We start from the raw sequence: 23252 nt of genomic DNA on the forward strand, positions 1-23252 counted from the left end.
AGTTGTCGCGTCGTTATATGACCTACCAAAGCGTTGCAACTATGGAATCACGGCTGCTTCTCTACCGAGATCAGAAAAAGACGCAACCTCATTGAAACTTCAATACAAATCCGCGATTTTTGCTTTAAACTGATAACTCCCTCCAATGTACCGAGCCTATCCATTAAATTACTACCTCCACTTACAAGGATCAAGATGATTGATGCGTTGAGTGTTGAGCTAACTTACAACAACAAAACACTGATTCATGTCCATCTTGAAGTCTCGTACGTTCGGCTTATCGGCAGTTTGATAAGTTTCAGTTGTGTAACCGGTAAAATGTTTACTTACTCCAATTCAATCCAGTTGTTTTTCCGATAAGTCAGAGGATACGCGTGCTTCTCTTGACTGGTCTCAAACTTTTAACCCATCACGTTTAATCGTAAAGTTTGACCATGGTAAGGAAGACTTCGGTAATCAGTGAATATCTTTCATTCATTCTTAGTGTCAATCATATTGCAGGTTTGGCAAAGTGTTTTTTTTACAGTTTTGAGTGGTTATAAGTACCTACCTACTTCCTGGTGATTATGTGCTTTAGAAGCAGAAGCTTTATATTATGTCATTCCTATCTATAGGTATCCGTGTCGTAAAATGTTTATTGAATGTAGTGAAATTTGAGCTTATAATTTTGAGAACTGGTTAAATCTTTGTTACGCCAAAATGAATGTTCACCCTTACAGTGGCATTGAGTTATAAATCATATCAAATTAATTAATGTTGCACACTTTCTCTCTAAAATCTATTTTCATCAAGAGATAGTACTATTACTAGTACTCTAAAAAAGTAGTACTCTAGATAGTACTCTGAATCAGTATTCTTTACATAATTATGGAAATAACGCAGACTTCTAGGCAAATAATTTCCAATGCTTTTTTTTAACACATAAAACATGATCCTCTGTTAAAATGTCCAAAATGTCTGAATAATTTATCTGACTAAGGAATTCATACAAGGTGATCCAAAAGTCCCTTAACACTTATAAAACCCTTAGCCTATAGTTTTTAAACCTCTTTTCGCGGTGGTCTCCTAAAAGCTGTAGGGGCTCCCAAAAAGTGGGTTCGTCTGACCCAGAGGCACTCACAAGATTCCAAGTCTCTTTCTCATGGTTCTTTCTCAATTTATTCAAAAATCACAAAAATGATGCCTGATGCTGATAGTACGGGACTTTCGGATCACCCTGTATATTTTATTTTTATTATTTATTTTTTTCGTCATTTGTAGGTGTTATATACTTAACGTTTTAAAACTCTTAATATGTGTTTTCGGCGTAACAACACTTCTTAAAGTCGTTTCTACTGAAGAAAATGTTGAATTAAAGGTACCGCAGATAAAGAATTTGGTAGCATTTTTTTAATTTTTAAAAATGGCTGCCAAATTTGGAAATTACATGGAAGCTCATGACACGAAACATTACGATCTTAAATACCAAGGCAGTAAAATAAAAACCACAGTCAGAACATTTGACAACACTTACCTCGAAACTAGCTCCACTCGAAAACATTAACATCTTGAATTTTTCAAGAAATTCACTTAGTTCTTTGATATTCTATACCCTCTGATCTTGCAACGCTGCATTTTGACAGCTGTAAGACACAGATATTTTTGGTTATTTACAAAATATCAACTACGGGAAAAGAGAGCTCAGTCCGCAAGGGCAAAATTATTGAAGCAATTATTTTTGCTGAGATGAGTCGAAAAATCAAATTTTGAGATTTTGACGGGAAACTCTCTCTTGTGTCCTAAAAAAGGAATCGCGAGTAATTTAATTCATTTGTGGCCGCAATAAGGAAAGGGCATGAAGTTCCATTTAGATTTCTTCATTTGAACAGAGCACATTGGAATTTTGAATAGGTAGCTTTTTCCCAAAACGACTTTTTTTAACTAAAAACTTCAAAAGCCGTTCTCCCGGTTTGATTCAACTTGTTTTCGTGTTTATTGTGCAAAATATTCATAGCACACTCCTCTACGCTTTTGAATCATCAGCTACTCGCTTTAAAATTGCACGCCTAAAAAGCATGTGAGAATGAAAATAATGAAATAAAGTTACAGTACCAGTTTAATAGTGCCATCTATGCAATTGAATTGTAATATTTTTACATAATTTGGTTAATAAATTCCGATTTTCGATGATCAATAAAGTGAAATACACATGCTCGAAATAAGATAAAGAAAGACAGGACAAAACGGAGTAAATACCAAACAAAAAGTTAAATTAAATTATTATTAATTTAAATTAATCCTCAGATGTCCAAGCCGGGTCAAAGTGAACCAAATCTTGCTATAAGCACGTGTCCCACGGCATTGGCAGATCCAGCAAATTGGCAACATTGTATTTGCTCCATTTAAATCTATGGAAATGTATCGATTCTTGGAGGGGCCAGGTGCTCCGACAAGAATCGATATTTTGGCATAGCTTTAAATGGAGAAAATCCGGTGTTGCCGAATTGCTGGATCCGCCTCTGCCCCGCAGGTTGTGAGGGGCCGGTACATGCAAGCCGAGTATTATGGGTGTACAAATTCATGAAGTAAAAGAAGCAGACACCAACACAGCCGAAAATAGGTGAGAAGTATTCGGGCCTCGTTTTTTAACCTCTCTCCCAAATCTGAGTGAAACCTCATGGGCAGCATAGAGCGGAGCATCGCGAGTTCACGTCACGCCTCGGGTTGTCGCGCCTTCAATTTTACAGACGCAACACGGACATTCATCGAGTACGAATAGTTGTATCTCTTCGCCGTCATCACCGCGCGTCCTTTCCCTTGCTCTATTTTCATATTGAGCTTGTTTTCCATTTGTCTTATTAATAGTGGTGCTTCAACGGCCACATAAGCAACACGGCTGAAGAAAGAGGAGACAAAATCAGGCACCGTTTTTTATTTTATCTCCCGGACCTGAGCGAAACTTTACCGGCAGCATAACAGAGAATTTCGAATTTGCGCTTCACGTTATCGCGCATTCAATTTTGCAGATGTATAAGGACACTTATCAAGCACAGATAGTTGTATATTTGGACGTATTTCTATCAAACAGATTTATGTGCATGTGAGAAATATGGGGTGTGCTCGTTAGTTCTCTGGCCGTAAGAGTGAATGAGAATAATAAAGCGCCAGTGACGTCTGCGGCAATGATGGAGCCGGGGCGCGAGACGTAGATCGTCATCGGGGCGCTTTAGCTCATTAGCCCTGTCCACAACGCTCTCGTACCATGCCCGCGGCTCATGAATCCCGCATTCAGTTGGCACATAGTTCTGTTCGCTCAATTTAAAATCCCGCTTTTCCAATTCTTCTACAGGTATCACGTCCACTGACCACATTGTTTCTTATAAAGCTTTCTAGAGCACACTCCATAATTCTCACCTGCACATAGTTCTGTTTAATAGAAATACGTCTATTTGTGCTTAGGGCCGGATTTATCTACTTGCCGCCCACGGGCCGCCTGTATTTTGCCGCCCCCTTCTCATTCGTTTTGAAACATCAATAAAAACCATCAAGTGAACGTGCCGGAGGGGGAGGGGTGCATAAGACGCGTTTACCTACTCGTGTTGAATACATTTTTTGCGAAAGCCCTGTCAACACTACTAGCAAAATTTCACGGAACTTTGCTTCTCCATTTACAAGAAATGAACAAAAAAATTATGAAAGAACAAACATAAATGTGGTATAAAAATTTTAACTTCCGCCACTGAGCCGCAATGATCGCACTGTGTTTGGCGCAATGCGTAAAGTATTCCTGCAGTCTTGTAGGCGCTATGCGTTTCACGCCCACCGACCGCTCCTGACCGCACTGTGTTTGGCGCAATGGATGAAGTATTCATGCAGTCTTGTAGGCGCTAATATGTGTTACATGCCGACCGGGCTTGTCCTTTCCATCTCAAGTCCTCGTCGTCATTCCTCTCTGCGCTAAGCTCCAGGCCAAATTGCGTGTTTAGTTCCTCTCTGAACTCGACTAATTAAACATGCTGTCTCTTGTATCATCGGAAAACGACAAAATTAGAAATTAATATATTCCTAGGAAAGAGAAATTTTGTCCCCTTTTCTCATTGATAATTTCTTTTTCTGAATCCGATATTTTTTAAAAAAAATGCAAAATTTGCCGCCCCCTAAATTTGCCGCCATGGGCAACGGCCCATGTGGCCACCCCCATGTCTGTGAAGATAGCAACCCGACTTTTGAAATTTTAAATTTTCTCTTTTGCTCATCATTGCTCATCATTTGCTCACCTCGAAAATCGCTTTCATTTTTATTGCTCAGGCATGTACCCCCCAAAAATCGAACTTGAACTTTCAGAGAGGTCATTGACCTTAGCACCCCCACTTTGTCCGATTGACCTGAGAATGGTCTCAAACGACTCAGAATCATTTGCTCACCGTTGCTCAGCCCTTAGTTTTCGTTGCTCACCTCCCCCTTCGCCCGAAAAATGAAAGGCGGCATTTTGGAGGACATCAAGAGCAGCACACAGCACACCCACTATGTCGGAGTGTCGGTTTTGTTGGTCGGCGGTGACGGGGACTTGATGCAACTATTTAAATTTGATGGATGTCCGTATCGCACCGACTGAAGTGCGAAACCACGTATCTCCATTGCGGTGTTTCAAAATTTCCGTTCTTATTCCATCTCTCCCATGAGAAACAATCCAAATCATTCGACTTTCAATTTTGAACCAAATCTTCTGCTATCGAATACGAAAAATCACGGAGAATTTAAGTTTTATGTTGACCAGCTTCTCGAAAGAAAAAAAAAATTTCTAAGGAAGTCTGCAACATCGCAAATGGAGATACGTCGTCTCTCATTTGGCCAAAAAATATGTATGCATTAAATTGAAGGCATTATGACTTTCCTCTCTCAACTTATATTCGTCTGTATCGATAAACAATCTTCTGCTATCGAAGACGAAAAATCACGGAGAATTTAAGTTTTATGTTGACCAGCTTCTCGAAAGAAAAAAAAAATTTCTAAGGAAGTCTGCAACATCGCAAATGGAGATACGTCGTCTCTCATTTGGTCCAAAAATATGTATGCATAAAATTGAAGGCATTATGGCTTTCCTCTCTCAACTTATATTCGTCTGTATCGATAAACAATGGGACGCGTTCGCTACGGCGCCATGATACAACTATACAACCTCGACGGATGTCCGCATTGCGTTCAAAAAATTGAAGGCGTTTTGACTCTCTGCTCATACTACCTGTAGTTGATTCGATCGACAGACGCGTTGGTCGGCGGTGACGGGGACTTGATGCAACTATTTAAACTTGATGGATGTCCGTATCGCACCGACTGAAGTGCGAAACCACGTATCTCCATTGCGGTGTTTCAAAATTTCCGTTCTTATTCCATCTCTCCCACGAGAAACAATCCAAATTTACGACTTTCAATTTTGAACCAAATCTTCTGCTATCGAAGACGAAAAATCAAGGAGAATTTAAGTTTTATGTTGACCAGCTTCTCGAAAGAAAAAAAAAATTTCTAAGGAAGTCTGCAACATCGCAAATGGAGATACGTCGTCTCTCATTTGGTCCAAAAATATGTATGCATAAAATTGAAGGCATTATGGCTTTCCTCTCTCAACTTATATTCGTCTGTATCGATAAACAATGGGACGCGTTCGCTACGGCGCCATGATACAACTATACAACCTCGACGGATGTCCGCATTGCGTTCAAAAAATTGTAGGCGTTTTGACTCTCTGCTCATACTACCTGTAGTTGATTCGAACGACAGACGCGTTGGTCGGCGGTGACGGGGACTTGATGCAACTATTTAAACTTGATGGATGTCTGTATCGCACTGACTGAAGTGCGAAACCAATGTCTATGAAGTTAGCACCCTGACTTTTAAAATTTTAAATTTTCTCTTTTGCTCAACCTTGGTCATCATTGGCTCACCTCGAAAATCGCATTCATTTTTTTTGCTCAGGCATGTCCCCCCCAAAAATCGAACGTGAACCACTATCGAAGCTCTCTAAAACCGATGTAGTGCACGATTTGACGCACGCAGAGCTTTGAGTTTCTTATGAGCGGCAGTTCAAATTCCTCGTAGCCAATGAGAAATAAAAACGTCAATATCTTCGTTAAGAGTTGGTTTCAGTAATTTTCGTTGTGCGAATCGTGATCTACGTTAAATTCTGATTGAGAAACATGTATCGGATTGCTTAAATTCTTACTTTGTCTAGTGGTCCATTGGTCCGATAAATTACGATTGGAGGAACCCCGTCAGTCAGTAGATAGGCAACATACACAACGGTCTGGTGCAATTCCGATAATTACCATAAAATTTCAATTTAAATCAAGCTAGACTTGTAATACTGGGAAATTAGCATCCTTTTGCTGTAGACGATCAAATTTTTTTCATAGAGCAACCGGTCAATTTTCGCGTGAATTCGCGGGGAAAAATGGATTGCTGATTTAATAATTAAATTGTTTGAAAATATGTCCGGCATGTTTTAAATGCATATTTTACAATAGTGAAAAGATATTTTAACCATACGGGGTGGTTAAAGTAGCATTTTTTTATTGTAAAATCTGCATTGAAACATGCCCAACACTTTTTCAACTACATTCAAACATGTTAAATCAGACATTTCATTTTCTCCTGTGAATTCATCCAGAAGTTGACTGGTTACCCTGTGAAATAAATTTGATCGTCTATGGACAAAAGGATGCCAATCCCAGTATAGTACAAGTCTATACAGGTTGCTTTGAATTGAAATTTCATGAATTTTTTTTTTTGAAAATAGCACCAGAATGTTGTGTATGTTGCCTATCTATCTATCTATGTATCTATCTAACTATCCATCTATCTATCTATCTATCTATCTACCTATCTATCTATCTATCTACCTATCTATCTATCTATCTATCTATCTATCTATCTATCTATCTATCTATCTATCTATCTATCTATCTATCTATCTATCTATCTATCTATCTATCTATCTATCTATCTATCTATCTATCTATCTATCTATCTATCTATCTATCTATCCATCCATCCATCTATCTATCTATCAAAAAATTTCATTTTCGTGTTTTACAGTGTTCACATGCGTCATGCCCACTATCACAAGCCTGAGAGACAGCAAACCATCCCGGCAAACAACTAATTAAACGGACAACACCAACTAATTCAGGATGCTGTCAGCGGTGACCGTAAACCTGATCTACTTCCTCTCGGCCCTGATCGGGTACCTGGTGTACCGCTACAAGAAGCGCTACAATTACTGGCGGGATCTAGGGGTCCCGTACATCGGAGCCTCGGGGGACATCATTTTCGAAACGACGAAGAACAAGGCCCAGGTCCTGCAGGATCGCTACAACGCCTTGTCGCGGCATCCGTACGGCGGGATCTTCCAGGCGAGCAAACCGTATCTCCTGCTCCGGGACCCGGAAATCGTGCGGACGGTGCTCATCAAGGACTTCTCGCACTTCACCGACCGAGGGATGGTCTTCCACGAGGAGCTGGATCCGCTCACGGCGCACATCTTCAACCTCGGCGGCCAGCGCTGGAAAAACATCCGCACCAAGCTCGTGCCCACCTTCAGCTCCGGCAAGCTCAAGACCATGTTCCCCCTCATGGAGCAGTGCATCCACAATCTCAACGGGTAAGTCAAGGTTTTTATTTTTCACAAGAAGGAAATTGCACCAATGGATCAGTTGCGCGGTCACAGAATCGCGTTTTGGTGCTTAATTCTTGTGGATCAGCTAAAAACAATAAGATCCGTCCAAACATCAGCTTTTTACGTTGACCATTAACTGAGATAAATGAAAAACAAGAAGAAACATCCAACATGAATATGTTGGAAAAGCGTGCCGAAGAACTGAAATCTAGTGTGTGCACTATTTCCATTTCAACGAGATGTGTATAAATTAGTACTCTCTGCAAATTGGGGAGGAATTATTGATTTGATACCGTTGAATGTAAATACATTTTATTGAATAAAGAAAGTAACATAATTATATTGGATGAACAAAGAAAATAACATCATAAATCATTTAACTGAATTGGTTCATTCAGAATTTCAAATTAAAGTTTGGAAATTGTTCAGTTTGTTGCGTCATGTTGGAGATTGCTCAGTTTGCAGCAGCAGAGTATGGAGTTTACTCTGTTTAATGAGTCAAACTTTGTCTTTTCTCTTTTCTTCGATTGATTTGTATTAAAATGAGACTTTAAGGTATCTTTTCTGGAAATAAAAAAAAAAAAAACGTGACACCAAAAAAAAAAAAAAAAATGCAACTTACACTCAGAGAATCAACAAGGGAACCTAACCTCCAAAACTCTGCCTTCCAATTGGTCGAATTGGAGATTGCTCACTTCGCTGCAGTTGTAACTATGGAGATGCAGCCAACTTGGGTTTAACCGCTTTTGAAAAGACGCTGATTCGCTAAATAGTTATGGCGGCATTTAAACTTCTAATTTAAATCCTCCGAGCGTAGAAAAGCTTATTTGACGTACCTATGAAAGAAAATAATACGGTTTCCACGGGAAAATGTTCTCAAGGGTTTCCAGTAACAGGATAATTCGGTTTCTCGATGAATGACCTTCAGGGCTTGACACTATAACGGTTCAAAAACGGAAGAACGGATCCGACGGAAAAAAAATTCGGACCGCCCCTTGAAAAGCATTGGTCGATCGGTGTGCTGTACTACAGTACATCCGAGTGATTTCAAAAAGCGAGCCCTATAGGCACGCTTAAAATTAAACGCTAAGAAGTGGCCCGAACTGAATGTAACAAGGTGGAGAAATGGTGCTGGGTCCACACCATTTCGCGGGGAAACAAAGCCAAGAAGTACCAAAAATTAAAATTAGAGTCAAAAATAAATTTTTAGAACTCTAATGCGCGCCAGTACGTAACTGAGGGGGGTACGTAACTAATTTTTTACTCTAATTTTAATTTTTGGTACTTCTTGGCTTTGTTTCCCCGCGAAATGGTGTGGACCCAGCACCATTTCTCCACCTTGTTAACTGAGATATCGAGCTTTGAAAAATTCGGTTTATGACGTCATCCACGGCGGTAGTGACACCCTTGGTTTCTTCGACCTTGCTTCCATCAGTCAGGGAAACGCATATTTTGACTACATTTTGCAATTAGGAACTATAAATTCCAGCCCGGTTTAAAAACGACGTAAGTGCCATTAGTTTCCCTAGACACATAAGTGTTTTTCCAGAGGAGCCAAAATTTATAGTTCCAAATTGCAAAATGCAGTCCATTTGCTCTGGTTTCTCAACTTGTAAATCGAATGAAAGCAAGGTGGAAGAAACCAAGGAAGGGTGTCACTATCGCCGTGGATGACGTCGGTTGAAGGACATTTCGACAACGATTTTTTGTCCGCACACCTGGTTCTTCTAGTAGTTTATGTCCACGCGTTTTTCCGGCAGGGGAGTTCGTGCCGTAGTACCTTAATTTATTTTTCGAGGAAAGCTTCGTACTCTTAAAGGATGCCTATCATTCTTCAAATGTTGGAGCGCCTTCAATTTCATTTGATACTGTGCAATACCTCACCTCTGTTGTGAAATAGTTGCTTGAGGCGCCGTGGCACGCTGCGGCGCGGCGGGCGGCGGGCCATCTCCCAACGCGCATTGGCGCCTACAAACCTAAGGGGATACTTCAAGCATTGCGCAATGCGTAAAGTATCCCCTTAGGTTTGTAGGCACCATTGCGCGTTTCGCGCCGGTAGCACGTCGCTCCGCTGTGTTATGGCTGGTAATATTTAAAATCGCGGAGTCGGTGTTTTTCAGTTCATGATTTTGAAATTTTTGCACACTCTGCAAGGATTTTCCTCATTTAAATTGATGGGAAAAAAATGTATTTAAGGAAAATATAAAATGTGTTTTGTAAATATTACGGTGGTTCTGTGTCAAATTGAATGATTCCCAAAGCACTTTAATGTTTTATTTTATATTTTGTGCTTTCACTGTGCTTCAGCGCGATTTCCGCGCAGCCAAACGTCGAAATCGGACGTATTTGACTCTGAAAGATCGATGTTCATAGTCATACGGGCTAAAACTAATGATTGCGTGCTTCTTGGTTTTTCCCCCATTTTTATTCATTTTTGTACAGTTTCTTTCAACACAACTTTCATTTTCCGCGTGGACGTAAACTACTGGACAAAACAGATGCGCGGACAAAAAATCGTTGACGGCATGTCCTGAAACCATGACGTCATAAACCGAATTATTGAAAGCGCGATATCTCAGTTATTAGTCAACGTAAAAAACTGATGTTTGGACAGATCTTATTATTTTTATCTAGAATCAAGCATCAAGCATTAGCACATCTGACCCATTCTATCCGACAAAGACATGACAGTTGAACAGCGATGAGACATAGCCAGCCAATCATACTACGCCATTCCGCCTTTGTCACCTATGTCCTCTCGACCAATACCAGATTTCAATAATCGACCTGCTTTGAAGGTACTCTAACCTAGCTCTCCCGTAGTCCTTTGTAAATGAAGCCTTATTGACTGCAGGCTGATTGCTGAAATTGATAGACAAACTTATAGATAAAGAAGACAAAAGGGACATGAAGGGATCCTATTGGTAGAAAAGGGTAGTTGCAATGGACAAAATAGGTAGGTAGTAGACTAACTAACGACAACCCACGAGAGATAATACAGTTAGTTGATTATTTTCTCCCTTAGTCTATTGGAACCAATCATTTCAATCAATAGAATTGTTCCATACTCCCTATGTCTTCTTTGTTTATCGCTGTTTATCAATAATCAACCCGCTGTATGGAGATGTTGCATGTGTGAGAGATTTGCGATTTGACAATTGATTCCCATGTAAAAGTTTGCGAGAAACACGATAGTGCCACTGGTTTTCTCTGAGATCAACTCCCAAGATCAAAAAAAGCTCTCAAGTTGAGGCCAAAAAGGAGGGAATATCCCACGCTATCCTGAGAGTCCACCTCTACATCAAGACGAACTCTCCATACAAAGATAGGGAGCAAATACATTGACAGGGCTGCCACTCTATTTGGGAACTCCAAAACTAAAAACACGGCAACCCTGCTTATGTATTTGCTCCCTATCTTTGCATGGAGAGTTTGTCTTGATGTAAAAGTGGACTCTCAGAATAGCGTGGGATATCACCTCCATTTTGGCCTCAACTTGAGAGCTTTTTTTGAGCTTGGGAGTTGATTTCAGAGAAAACCAGTGGCAACATTGTGTTTCTTGCGAACTTTTACATGGGAATCAATCGTTAAATCGCAAATCTCTCACACATGCAACATCTCCATACCAGAGGCGGACTGGCAGTCGAAAAATTAGGAGGCGACCTACATTTGGGGGCCCTCCTGTCGCTCGGGGGCCCCTCCTTCGTTGAAAATTTTGAACTTTTTACACAAATTTTGAACTTTTCACACTTTTTAAACGTGATTTTAAGCATTTTTGGAGTCCAATTCAAGAGTATTTGAACTTCAAAATAACCCACTCTCAGGTTTCTTCGGGGGCCCCTTCATCATGTCTGGGGCCCCAGGAGCCCACTACATTTCCGTGTATGTTATGTATGATAAGCTTCAGACGACCTATTTTGTCTCTTAGAGACACATTTTCAAAAATTTTGGGGTCTTGTAGTGACTGAAAAGGATTGGAAAATTACAATATTACGGGGGCAAAACGATGACTCGAAAAACAAATCGCCGCGGGGGCTATGCAGGGGCCCCCAGGGCGTATTGTTAGGAGGCGATCGCCTCCCCGCCCCCATGGCCAGTCAGTCCATACAGCGGGTTGATTAATGATAAACAGCGATTGACAAAGAAGACGTAGGGAGTATGGAACGATTCTATTGATTGAAATGCTTGGTTCCAATAGACTAAGGGAGAAAATGATCAACTAACTATATTATCTCTCGTGGGTTGTCGTTAGTTAGTCTACCACCTCCTTTGTCCATTGCAACCACCCTTTTCCACCGATAGGATCCCTTCATATCCCTTTTGTCTTTGTCTATAACTTTGTCTCTCACACATGCAACATCTCCATTGTGAATGTATCCCAAGTAGCATAGGTTGCAACAACTTGCAACAAAATCGTTTGATTCTTGCAACTAATACACGGAGAAAAAAACTTCGTGCATGGGACCCGAAGTTGAGGTCATACGGATCTCTGAAGTTTTCTGATCACGCATCCGAAAACTTGAGGTCGAGCTGCCGAAGTTCGGCAGCACTTCACGAGGCACTTCGGTATGTACCGGAGTACTTCAGATGTGTGGCTCGAACCCTTTGGTATATATCGAAGTACTTCAGATGTCTGACCCGAACTTCGGCAGCTCGACCTCAACTTTTTAGATACGTAATCCGAAAACTTCAGAGATCCATATGACCTCAACTTCGGGTCCCACGCACGAAGTTTTTTTCTCCGTGTAGATTGATGTGCAGATTGCCTAATCTCTCCCCCGAAGGAGCTCTAATTGTTGGAACTAATTGCGATTAAGTTGAAACATGTTTCAACTTCAAAGTATTGCTGGTTGCCTATCTTTAGATTTTAAACAAATTTGGTTCAGCAATTTTGCAATCTCAGCAGGTTGCAACTTTGTCTTCCGATCAGATCGCCGAAAATCGGCACTCATCGACCAAAAGTTGACAGAAAGTTGCAATTTTGTTGCAACTAATTCCAACATTGTTTCAACTTGTTGCAACTTTTACCTTGAAAAATGCTACTTGGGCCTTGTCTCCACGGGCCGTTTCACGGGATTTGTCCCAGGGAAAAATCCCACTTACGAAGTTGGGAAAAATTTTGAGTTAATCAATATTTTTCCCGGTACCAAGTATGGTCCTTTAAAAATGCTACTTGGGATGTTCTCCACCCATGGCAGATACCTGGACGCAAAGCTGGCCCGCTCTGATGAGTTCGAGGTGCGGGAGCTGATGCTCAAGTTCGCGACGGACGTGATCGGGACGTGCGCGTTCGGGTTCAACTGCAACGCCATCGCCGACGGGGAGTCGGAGTTCCGGGCCATCGGCCGGAAGCTGGCGCCCAACTCCCTCAAGTTCCGCTTCCGGCAGGTCCTCCGCTCCATCCACCCCGACATCATCCGCTGGCTCGGCTGGAAGGGCTTCAACAGGGAGGTCGAGGACTTCTTCATGGGCGTCACCCGCGAGACCATCCGCTACCGCGAGCAGAACCAGGACAAGCGCAACGACTTCATGCAGCTCATGATCAATCTCCAGCACGAGGAACGCAACGCCGCGCAAGGCGATAACGACGCTGGTGAGCGAGCCCACTCCGTTACCAAACTTTAGATGGACCGCGTTAAGCCATAGAGAAAAAAAAGGAGGTGTTTGCATTTCGGGCATCTTGGATTTTTTTATGATTTGATGACGTAGGTCGGTACAGCGACGTTTATCCTGTCGATTTTCTTGGAAATGGTGTAATTTAAGGAAAAAAGTCATTCTATAAAAAGTGCTTGATATTATATAATGAGTTGATTTAAGTAAAAAAATCGGACATTATGGTCCGTTTTTCATATTTCAAATTCCGGATTTCGCTGGCCAGGTTGCACCGACCTACGTCACAGGGTAAACAAACCTCAAGATGCAAACACCTCCTTTTTTTCTCTATGGCGTTAAGCAGAAAGGAACCAAGCCACATCAGCTATCGCCAAATTTATCTGAGAAATTTAATTTATCACATGAAAACGGTGAAGCGGATTTGTTTGAAAATTTCAGTAAATTTTCTACATGTTACAAGGCAGATCCCGTAAAATTTTCAAAAAATTCGCATAAACGTTCTCTTGTAGAAAATTAAATACCTCAGTTAAATGTGGCAACAGCCGATGTGGCTTGGTTCCTTTCTGTTAAACGCGGTCCAAAAGTTTTCCTATCAGTGCCTCCAAAGAGGGTGAAAGTCACATACATTCATACAGTCACACACAGGGCCTTCCGGCTCCCCCACTACGCTACCGCGCTAAGGAAAAACGCCGTATGAACCCTCAGGCGTTGCCAAATTTCCTTCGATAACTAACGAATTTCTTGGTAAACTTATGAATATTTTCCTTCCATTTTTCAGAGAATTTAGATGACAATTTTATCCAAAGATTCTGAAAATTTCAAGGAAAAATATTCATAACTTTATCCGCAAAAATGAACATTATATCCAAGAAAATTTGGCAACTCTGGAATGATCATACGGCGTTATTCCTCAGCACGGCAGTGCCACTGAAAAAAAAAAACACATTTGATCTAGAGTTCTGACTCTTAAAAACATCGACAAGAAAAAATATTCTTAATTAAATCAGATTTAAGCTTTAATCAAGAACCAAGCCTCTTAATTTGAGCGGATTTCCTTTTGATTTAAGCTTAAATCTGATTGAATTAAGAGTCCTTTTTCTTGTCAATGTTTTCAAGAGTCTGGACTCTAGATCCAATGTGTTTTTTTTCCAGTGTACGGGACGGGAGTCGACCGGCTTGTGGACGTAAGCACAAAGTGTGCCTAACGGCACGTTTCTCCACAAGCAAAAATTCCTCGCTACTGCGTTACTGTTAAAAAAAAGGCATTTTTTAGCTCATTTCCGGCTTCAACGTTGGAAAATAAAATAAGTATCTCAAATTATGTATAAGCAGTAAAATTACGTAGAAATTTTCTATCAAGCCACTCAGCATTAAAAAAATTGTCAGTTAGCGACACAAATTTGTGTTAGGGGCCGTACATAAATTACGTCACTCGCTTTTCCCGACTTTTTGACCCCTCTCTCCCCCTTTGTCATCTACGTTTCACTCATCTCCAGACCCCTTAAAATTACGGAAAATGACTCGAAAATAAAGTCGAGCATAAAGGAAAAGTCTAGAATTCACTCCTTTCCTCGTTATGAATGTTTAAAGTTCACTGTTTTCCAAATAAAGTATACGACGGTAGTAAATCAAGTCAACACATACTTATTATGAAGTTGAAGTGGGTTGCACTTGAGGCACTGGATCCGAAAAGGGCACTTCTCGGTTGCAGGGTTTCAAAGTCTCCTCTAATATTTCATTCATTGCAAGGAAAGTGAATGCATCCATTTTACTAAACATTTTGCTGAATATTCCTTATGATTCTAAAATGTTCTATGGAAAGAATTCTGGAAAAACCACCCATTAAAGTCGTCTCCAAGGGATGAATTAGCAACAGAGATCCTGAAACACCGCAATCGAGAAGTGCCATTTTTGTATCCAGTGCCTCATTTATATAAAATTATTAGATAGTTATATAAAAAATGTATGGAAAAGGACGTAGAAGTAAATAAGAATTTAATTATTCAATTAAATAAAAAAAATAAAGTATGTACGAGGGTCATCCAAAAAGTAAGGTTCCCTACCTTGTATCTTCCGAATGAAAAGAGATAAATCAAATCGGTAAAAAAGACATTATTAAGCATACTCTAAGCTTTCAAACAAGTTCAAGTTTTTGAAAATCGGTTGAAGGGTTTCCGAGAAAACTTAATTTTACTGAGACAACCTCCTGTCGCCGCGTGCCCACCTCCGGGGTCAGGATGCGCGGAAAGTCGATTATCTTAGACTCGGGTTATCGCCTCTAAACATCAAATCAAAAAGGACTTTGAAAGTTTTCATTGAGTAGACTGTACCTTACTTTTTAACGTAGTCTCCGCATCTTTTTTGACATTTCTGTTATCATTACAGTAGCTTTTTGACGCCTTCCGCGTAGAAGCTCTCGTCTTGGCTACGAAACCAGTCATTGACAGCGAGCTGCACCTCTTAATCAGCTAGAAATCGCTTTCTACCGTGGAAGTATTTCAGCTCGGGAACAGAGAAGTCACCTGAGGCTAAATTGGAAGAGTTCGGAGGATTGGGGGAAAATTTCCCCACACGAAGCAACTGATTTGTATGTGCAGATCGCTGTCAATGACTGGTTTCGTAGCCAAGACGAGAGCGCTTCCACGCGGAAGGCGTCAAAAAGCTACTGTAATGATACCAGAAATGTCAAAAAAGATGCGGAGACTACATTTAAAAGTAAGGTAAAGTCTACTCAATGAAAACATTCAAAGTCCTTTTTGATTTGATGTTTGGAGGCGATAACCCGAGGCTGAGATAATCGACTTTAATCCGCGCTTCCTGACCCCGGAGGTGGGCACACGGCGACAGGAGGTTGTCTCAGTAAATTTAAGTTTTCTCGGAGACCCTTCAACCGATTTTCAAAAACTTGAGCTTGTTTTAAAGCTTAGAGTATGCCTAATAATGTCTTTTTTACCGATTTGATTTATCTCTTTTCGTTCGAAAGATACAAGGTAGGGAACCTTACTTTTTGGATGACCCTCGTACAAAGCCTTTATCATTGCTAAAATTATCTAAGACAAGTCGTAACGAACTAAAATTACTCTGTTACTACTTTTCTAACCGATCGTTTAAGTCTCTGAAGTAAAGATTCCCCACCAATTTAGAGTCCGAACGTTGTGCATAACCACTTGTTCTTTTCTCATAAAATGTATACGCAAAATACTATTCTACTTTTCTAGCCGATCGTTTAAGTCTCTGAGGTATTGGTTCCTTCTTTCTTCAGATACGTTCAGACATGCTGCGCTTTCGGATTTTGATGTTTACACCATGTCAGGATACGGTGATGTCACTTTTGTTTGACCCCCTCCTCCCTCCTCCCTTTGTCACGTACATGTCACGCATCCCCAGACCGACCCCCCCCCCCCTGGGTGGGTGACGAAATTGGACGTATTTCTGTCAAAAACGGAACTAAGCGCCAATTTGAGTTCCTTTTGAGGAATATAGAATCCTGGTTAGCGCGTTCTGTCAAACGGAACTAAGCGCCATGGAAAAGAATTGCGAGTATAGGAACGAATAAGCCCGACGCCCGGTTCCGCCGCCAATCCAAGCCCCCCTCTACCTTCCTACCCCGACGGCGCTTAGTTCCGTTTGACAGAAATTCGTCCAATTTATGGACGGCCCCTTACCTCACGAGTTAATGTGCATTTCAAAGACCATAATTGGAAACGATTTCAGAGCTGCTGTTTGCCGATCACATCGTGGCAGCGCACGTTTTTGTTTTTTTCGTGGCGGGCTTCGAGACGACTGCCACTACTCTGGCCAACTGCTTGTACGAACTGGCCCTGAACCCGGAGGTGGCTGAGAAGCTTCAGGCTGAAATTCAGCGGGTCCTCGATTCGCGAGGAGGCAAGCTCGACTATGACGCCCTCAAAGAAATGCGCTACATGGAATGCGCCTTGGAGGGTATGTATCCCAACATGACATGCATCTTGCCCTTCGTCGTATCCAAGGATTAATGCGCCAGAAGCCTTTAGCGAGCTGATTATTGGAATCGACTGACAAAGCAATACGTAAAGAAGATTTTTTTTTTTTTGTAAACTTACAATGGAACAAATTTACGCAGTCATTTACAGACTGCCTCAGTCTTTACAAATTTGTTTTTATCGTGAAGCAAGAAACTATCAAATATAATTTTTGGTTTCGCTAAGATTTTAGCATGCCGAAAGGTAAAGAAGATAGAGAGAAAGTGAAGCTACCTTATTGGTGGAAGCAGGTGGTCGCAATGGACAAAGGGGGTAAGTACAGACTAACTTAAATTTTTAAATAATAATAAATTGCGATTACACTGGCGAGTGGCAACTACTGCGATTGTTAAAACTATTACTTCTGTATCAGAGTAAAGTGTATATTATGTTGCCGCTCTTCTGATCGAAGGAGCTTTTCTTATTGAAATTCATTTAAATAAAATTAAAATAAGTCGCAACTATCTCTTGTACTATACATTCCCTATCTTCTGTCTGCTCCTTTGAAATTGGCATTAATTAACCTAATGATGTTGAGATATTTAAATATTATGGCAAAAAAATTGAAATTTGATTGCAAAATAATTGTATTTTAATCATTGAGTTGCAAAATGCTGCTAAGGTTTTGGGCCGTTACTCTCCATTCCGCGCCGACACTTTCCCAAAACTCCTTCATTTCGTTAGATATGCAATTTGATCTCCGGAAAGTTAAAATAGTTGCTCGAGGCCCGAGCGATTTTTTTGCAATAGCTGCCATGCTTACTGGGCAGAAAACACGACTCGTCCATAGTTCCTTTATTTCGTCAAATATGCAATTTGATCTCCGGGGAGTTAAAATAGTTGCTCTCTGTCAAAGCGAACCGCGATGCTCAAAACCCTTGCCTTGGTTATTTAATGTTAGACCATGGTTTACCAAGTGCCACGTTTGTAGCGCACCAAGAGGTAATTTGGTGTTTTCAGGCATCCTAATTGCATTTATTTAAGAAAAGTATTATTAATATTAAATCGAAATTTCCGGTGTGAAAACTCCAAGCCCCTTTTCTATTTGTGAGAAGAATTTTTTTCTCATATCCAGCTTCATGGGGACACTAGTATTACCCTCCTACTAAATGTCTTGCTAAATACCTCATTCCGTAACTCTTCCCGATAATCTTTATTTTGTTTTTTTCTTCAGAAATGTATTCATACCCTAGTGCAGAGTTGCAAGTTTTATGAAAAATAAAATCTTGAGATTTCACGTGAAACATTTCATGAAAAATTTCAGAAGAATACGAAGAATATTGACGAATATTCTTCGAAATTAAAAAGAAAGGTGACTGGTTTTTGCTTTTTGGTGTTTTTTTTGTGTATGTATTGCATACCCAGCCCCTGATAATACGTTTCATATTTTTCACAACTTTGCGAAATTTCGTGGGATATTTCACGGAAATGTTCAATGTATCATATTTTTCACTTCACCCGTGCAACCCTGCCCTAGTGCCGTATGATTTGTTGTAATATTTTTTGGTCTACTAATTTCAGAAACCCTGCGGAAATATCCTCCTGTGGGCTTCCTGGACAGAGTATGCACGAAGGCTTACGAATTGCCAAATTCCTCACTGTTGATAAAAGAAAACTTGAACGTAGTGATCCCCGTCTACAGTTTGCACTATGATCCGCAGTATTACCCGGAGCCTCAGAGGTTTGATCCCGACCGGTTCAATGAGGAAAACAGATCCAAGATCGTCCCTGGGACTTACCTACCCTTCGGTGATGGTCCAAGAATCTGTATTGGTAAGTAGGTGGATTACTTTGTTTGTTCGCCCCCCTCCCCCAGATTTGTCGCTCTGATTATATATCTGGTCGTTATTTCTTTATTACACCTTTTCCTCGATATTGTAATTGTAATTGTTATGAACCTCTCGGCACCGAAATTACAAACCAAGAAAATTTTAATTTCAAGTATACTAGATGACCCTCAAAGTTGGGGATAAGCGGGAGTCTGTTCAGTATTATTCCAAGGAAGAATTTTAGGTATCGACATTCAATTCCGGTTAAATATTTTATTCCTGAAGTTGCGGATAATTTTCTTTGAAATTTTGAGGTATACCAAACTGAAACATTGAAAGGAAATTATTCATAAACAAGAGGTATGTGCCAACCGCTGAGCAAAACTACACGTAAAAAATAGTAGAACAACAAGTTATTTATAACAGATGCATGCATTCAAAAGCCGACGGGTTCACGCGAAATAAAGCATATTTATCTCTTATTGCAACGTCATTTATACCTACCAATTTTTATATTTTATTTTTGAACACCGTTTTTTAAAAAGCTACACACAGAGTTGAATACAAATTTTCTTAAATGATCTCAAATGTAAAAATCGAAAATTTCGACGCGATATTTTCGTTCATTCTATTTCCTTTTTATGTAACCAAGAAAAAATGTAAAAAAAATAAAAATTAAATATCATCCGAGTTTCGGAATCGTATGCTTACGGTAAAAATCGGAGCAGAAAGTCAATAATGACACGTAAGTAATCCTAGTTTAACGGTGGCTGTAGCGTCGCGTGATTCAGGGAAGGGAACGTGGTGGAGTCGTCTTTGCAGTGTGACGCGCCTTCCATCCGGCTAACGGCAATTTGCCTACACCCATGGTCGAATAGTTATCTTGTTTCGCCTGCCGTGAATGAAATCAACTATATCGACGCCTATGCACGCGGAAAAAGAAGTGCTCTTATCTCCTATTGCAACGTTACAAATCTCTACTCATATTATTTTTTTCAATCAATTTCTCTTTTAAAAAAAAGCTACACACAGTTTTTTTTTAGAGCTTTCCTAGAAGTTTCCGGGATGATTTGAAATAAAATCACAAAAAATTTCGAAGCGATATTTTCGTTTGTTCTGTTTTCATTTTGTTAAACCAAAATTAATTTTACGCGAATCAAGTTTCAGAATCGCTGCATCGTTTGAACATCGTCTGAGTTGCTGAATCGTTGCAATTAAGATATTTTTTTACCCTTTAATTGTGGTAAAAACCGTGTAGGGACCGTCAAAAGAAATGACGCGTGGTCCTAGTTGCGTGGCGATTTTAGCGTCGCGCAAGCCAAGGAACGGAGCGCGGTCGAGTGTCGAGTCATCTTCACAGATTGATGCGCCTTCAATCCAGTTGGCGGTCATGTGCCTATACCCGTAGTCGAATAGTTATCGCAAATAACTCTCGCATGGCGTTTGGTGCAATGCGAGAAGTATTCATGCAGTCTTGTAGGCGCTAAAATGCCTTCGGCGCCGACCTCACTGTTTGGCGCAATGCAGGAAGTATTCCTGCGGACTTGCAGGCGCTGTTATGAGTTTGACACCGACTGCACCGTGTTTGGCGCTATTATTCGAACTCGTGTTAGGATAATCGCGGCATCGAACAATGGGGCTCAAAAGGCCCATGTTGTATTTCGACGCTGTATGAGCAGCCCAACGTTGCCTCGTTTCTCCTGATAAAATATTTTTTCTGAGAAAAGTTGGGTAAGTTCTATATGTTCGCTTTTTAAATTAAATGGACCATTAAAAAAATTACGAATTTAAGCACTCTGATACATTTTCTTAAATAGTTTCACGCAGAACACGATTTGCGCGACGAAAACTATTGAAATCAACTTCTAGCTGGGATATGAACGTTTTTATTGTCCATTGGTTACGGGAACTGAATTGCCCGGTCACAAGAAAATCAAAACCCTACGCGAATCAAATTGCGCCCTACAACTGCTTTAGCGGACTACTCAATCGAGCATTGCCACACTGTGTTATTTCAAAGTGTGCACAGCTTGAGCTTAGCGTCAAGATTGAGGTTGCCATATTTTCATATTACTAAGGCTATCAGTGACGTTTGGCGTGCTATTTTGCCCAAGTTAATTATTGTTTCTTCCATGAGCGGTTAGGTTGAATTTTTTCAAAAAAAACGTTATTACTACGGCTATAGGAGTTAATCTAGGGGTAGGATTTCGATCCCTCGTGCTCGACCGATATTCCCGTTTGCCTATTCTGCCGTGCTAAGGAAAAACGCCGTATGAACATTCGAGAGTTGCCAAATTTCCCTTGATAAAACATGTATTTTAGACGACATATTTGCATATTTTCCCTTGAAACTTTCAAATATTTTATATTAAATGGTCTGAAATTCTTGGAAAATAATATTCATAATGGACCACTAGACAAGGTACGAATTAAAGCAATCTGATACATGTTTCTTAACCAGAACTTCACGTAGAACACGATTCACGCAACGAAAATTACTGAAACCAACTCCCAACGAAGATATTAACGTTTTTATTTCACATTGGTTATGAGGAATTTGAACTGCCCGCTCACAAGAAACTCAAAGCTCTACGTGAGTCAAATCGCCCACTACAACGGTTTCAGCAAGCTTCTCAATCGAGCAATATTCATTTTCCACCATGTGTTGTTCAAACTAACAGCAATTTGCTATAGCTGAAACAAAGCGTCAAGATTGAGGTTGCCAGATTTTTATATCGCAGAGACTGTCATGATAACATTTAGCGCACGATGTGAATCACGTAGAGCATTGAGTTTTCATGAGCGGGTGGTTTGAATTCACGCATCAAGAATCATTAAATATCTTTGTAAGGAGTTGATTTCGGTAATTTTCGTTGTGCGCATCGTGTTCTACGTGAAATTTTAATTACGAAACATGTATCTGAATGCTGAAATTCGTACCTTGTCTAGTGGTCCATTTTCCCAGGAAATTCGGTTTTGATTGAAACAAACTTGGCAACGTTTGAAGGCTCATAGGTACGGCGTTCTTCCTTAGCACAGCAGTGTTCCTGAGGTATTTGACATCTATTTTTTAGGGGATTCCAAGACGATATCTTTATAAACCCACTGACGTACTTATCTGAGGACACACAGAACCCTCCCGAGTTTGTCATTAACACAGGGAGAAAAGAGTAAAGACCGGGAAAAAGTTTGAAAGACATAATTTTTTGGGCTGATAACCTGTATCCTCCCCCTCTTAACAGTTTGCATAATCTCTCTCAGTAATTATTCTGTTTCATATTACAGGAATGAGGTTCGCAATAATGGAGGCAAAGGCTGCACTGACTGTGATATTGAAAAACTATACCGTACACCCGACTTCAAAAACGCAGATACCTTTGGTACTTGAAAAGAATGCATTCATCCTTCGACCTGAGAAGGGCATTCATCTAAAATTCCAAAAACGCGCAAAGTGATCATGACACTTCAACAATTTTATTTACAACCTCTGGAATGTATCCATGGTATCCTGTTCCATGGTGGGCTATTTTGCCCTCCTTTACCGTCTCCAAAAGAAGGACTCGATGAATCCTGCCAACTTAATTGTATAGCAAGGTATACTAAAAGCACCAAGTCAAATTTATTCAATTGATTGCGATGATTCCTCTTTATTAGATTCTACTTTAGATTTCATGCTCAACTCAAAGCTGCAAGTTCAAGAGGCATAATTTCTTGTTTCAAAATGTTATCTCTCCTTTAATTTTTAAAAAGTTGAATTGAAAGAATATGATCTACCAGAAAATATTCGCTCATTCTGCATTCTGCGATTAATGATAATAGAACTTTTATGTTTTAAAATAATTGTTATGAGGCTCTGTCGATAACTCCTTATCTAGGGCAGATTTCTCCTAATGTTTTCGTCACTTCAATAAATGAGTGAATAAATACTGCGTCTGCTCCGTTTCATTTCCTACTCTATCTTAAGCTGTGCTTCTGCTAGTTTTCGACAGGTAAGTTAATTCAGTCTCAGGGGAGGAACAGAATATGAATATACCTGGTTAACACAGTGACTATACCTATGTCAGTAATGATCAAGCAAGCAGATATTAATATAGAGAAGATGCTTTTGAACTACACAAAGAACTTGGGGGGGGGGGGAGGGGGCTAAAGCTGTAGTGACTAAAAATTCAGCGAAAATGATTTTTTTTCTTTCACCTCACTATTCTGTACTACTTGGAG

General features: G+C 40.3%; 1 protein-coding gene across 4 annotated transcripts; it reads left to right on the forward strand.

Annotated features, from left to right (window-relative positions):
- The first annotated feature begins 240 nt into the window (after positions 1 to 240).
- Positions 241 to 22960, forward strand: LOC109033471 (probable cytochrome P450 6a20). 4 transcript variants are annotated; one of them, XM_019046099.2, is made up of 6 exons: positions 241 to 501; positions 7072 to 7636; positions 12850 to 13244; positions 16979 to 17206; positions 18787 to 19038; positions 22320 to 22960. In XM_019046099.2, the coding sequence occupies exons 2-6, from the start codon at positions 7167 to 7169 to the stop codon at positions 22487 to 22489; spliced, it is 1515 nt and encodes a 504-aa protein (XP_018901644.2). In that variant the 5' UTR covers positions 241 to 501; positions 7072 to 7166; the 3' UTR covers positions 22490 to 22960. The 4 variants fall into 4 exon arrangements, with proteins under 4 accessions (XP_018901644.2, XP_018901645.2, XP_018901643.2 ...); XM_019046100.2 differs by having other exon boundaries at positions 241 to 452; XM_019046098.2 differs by having other exon boundaries at positions 242 to 437.
- Positions 22961 to 23252: the final 292 nt, after the last annotated feature.

Source organism: Bemisia tabaci, chromosome 4 (assembly GCF_918797505.1).
Source record: "Bemisia tabaci chromosome 4, PGI_BMITA_v3".
Taxonomy (NCBI): Eukaryota; Metazoa; Arthropoda; class Insecta; order Hemiptera; family Aleyrodidae; genus Bemisia; species Bemisia tabaci.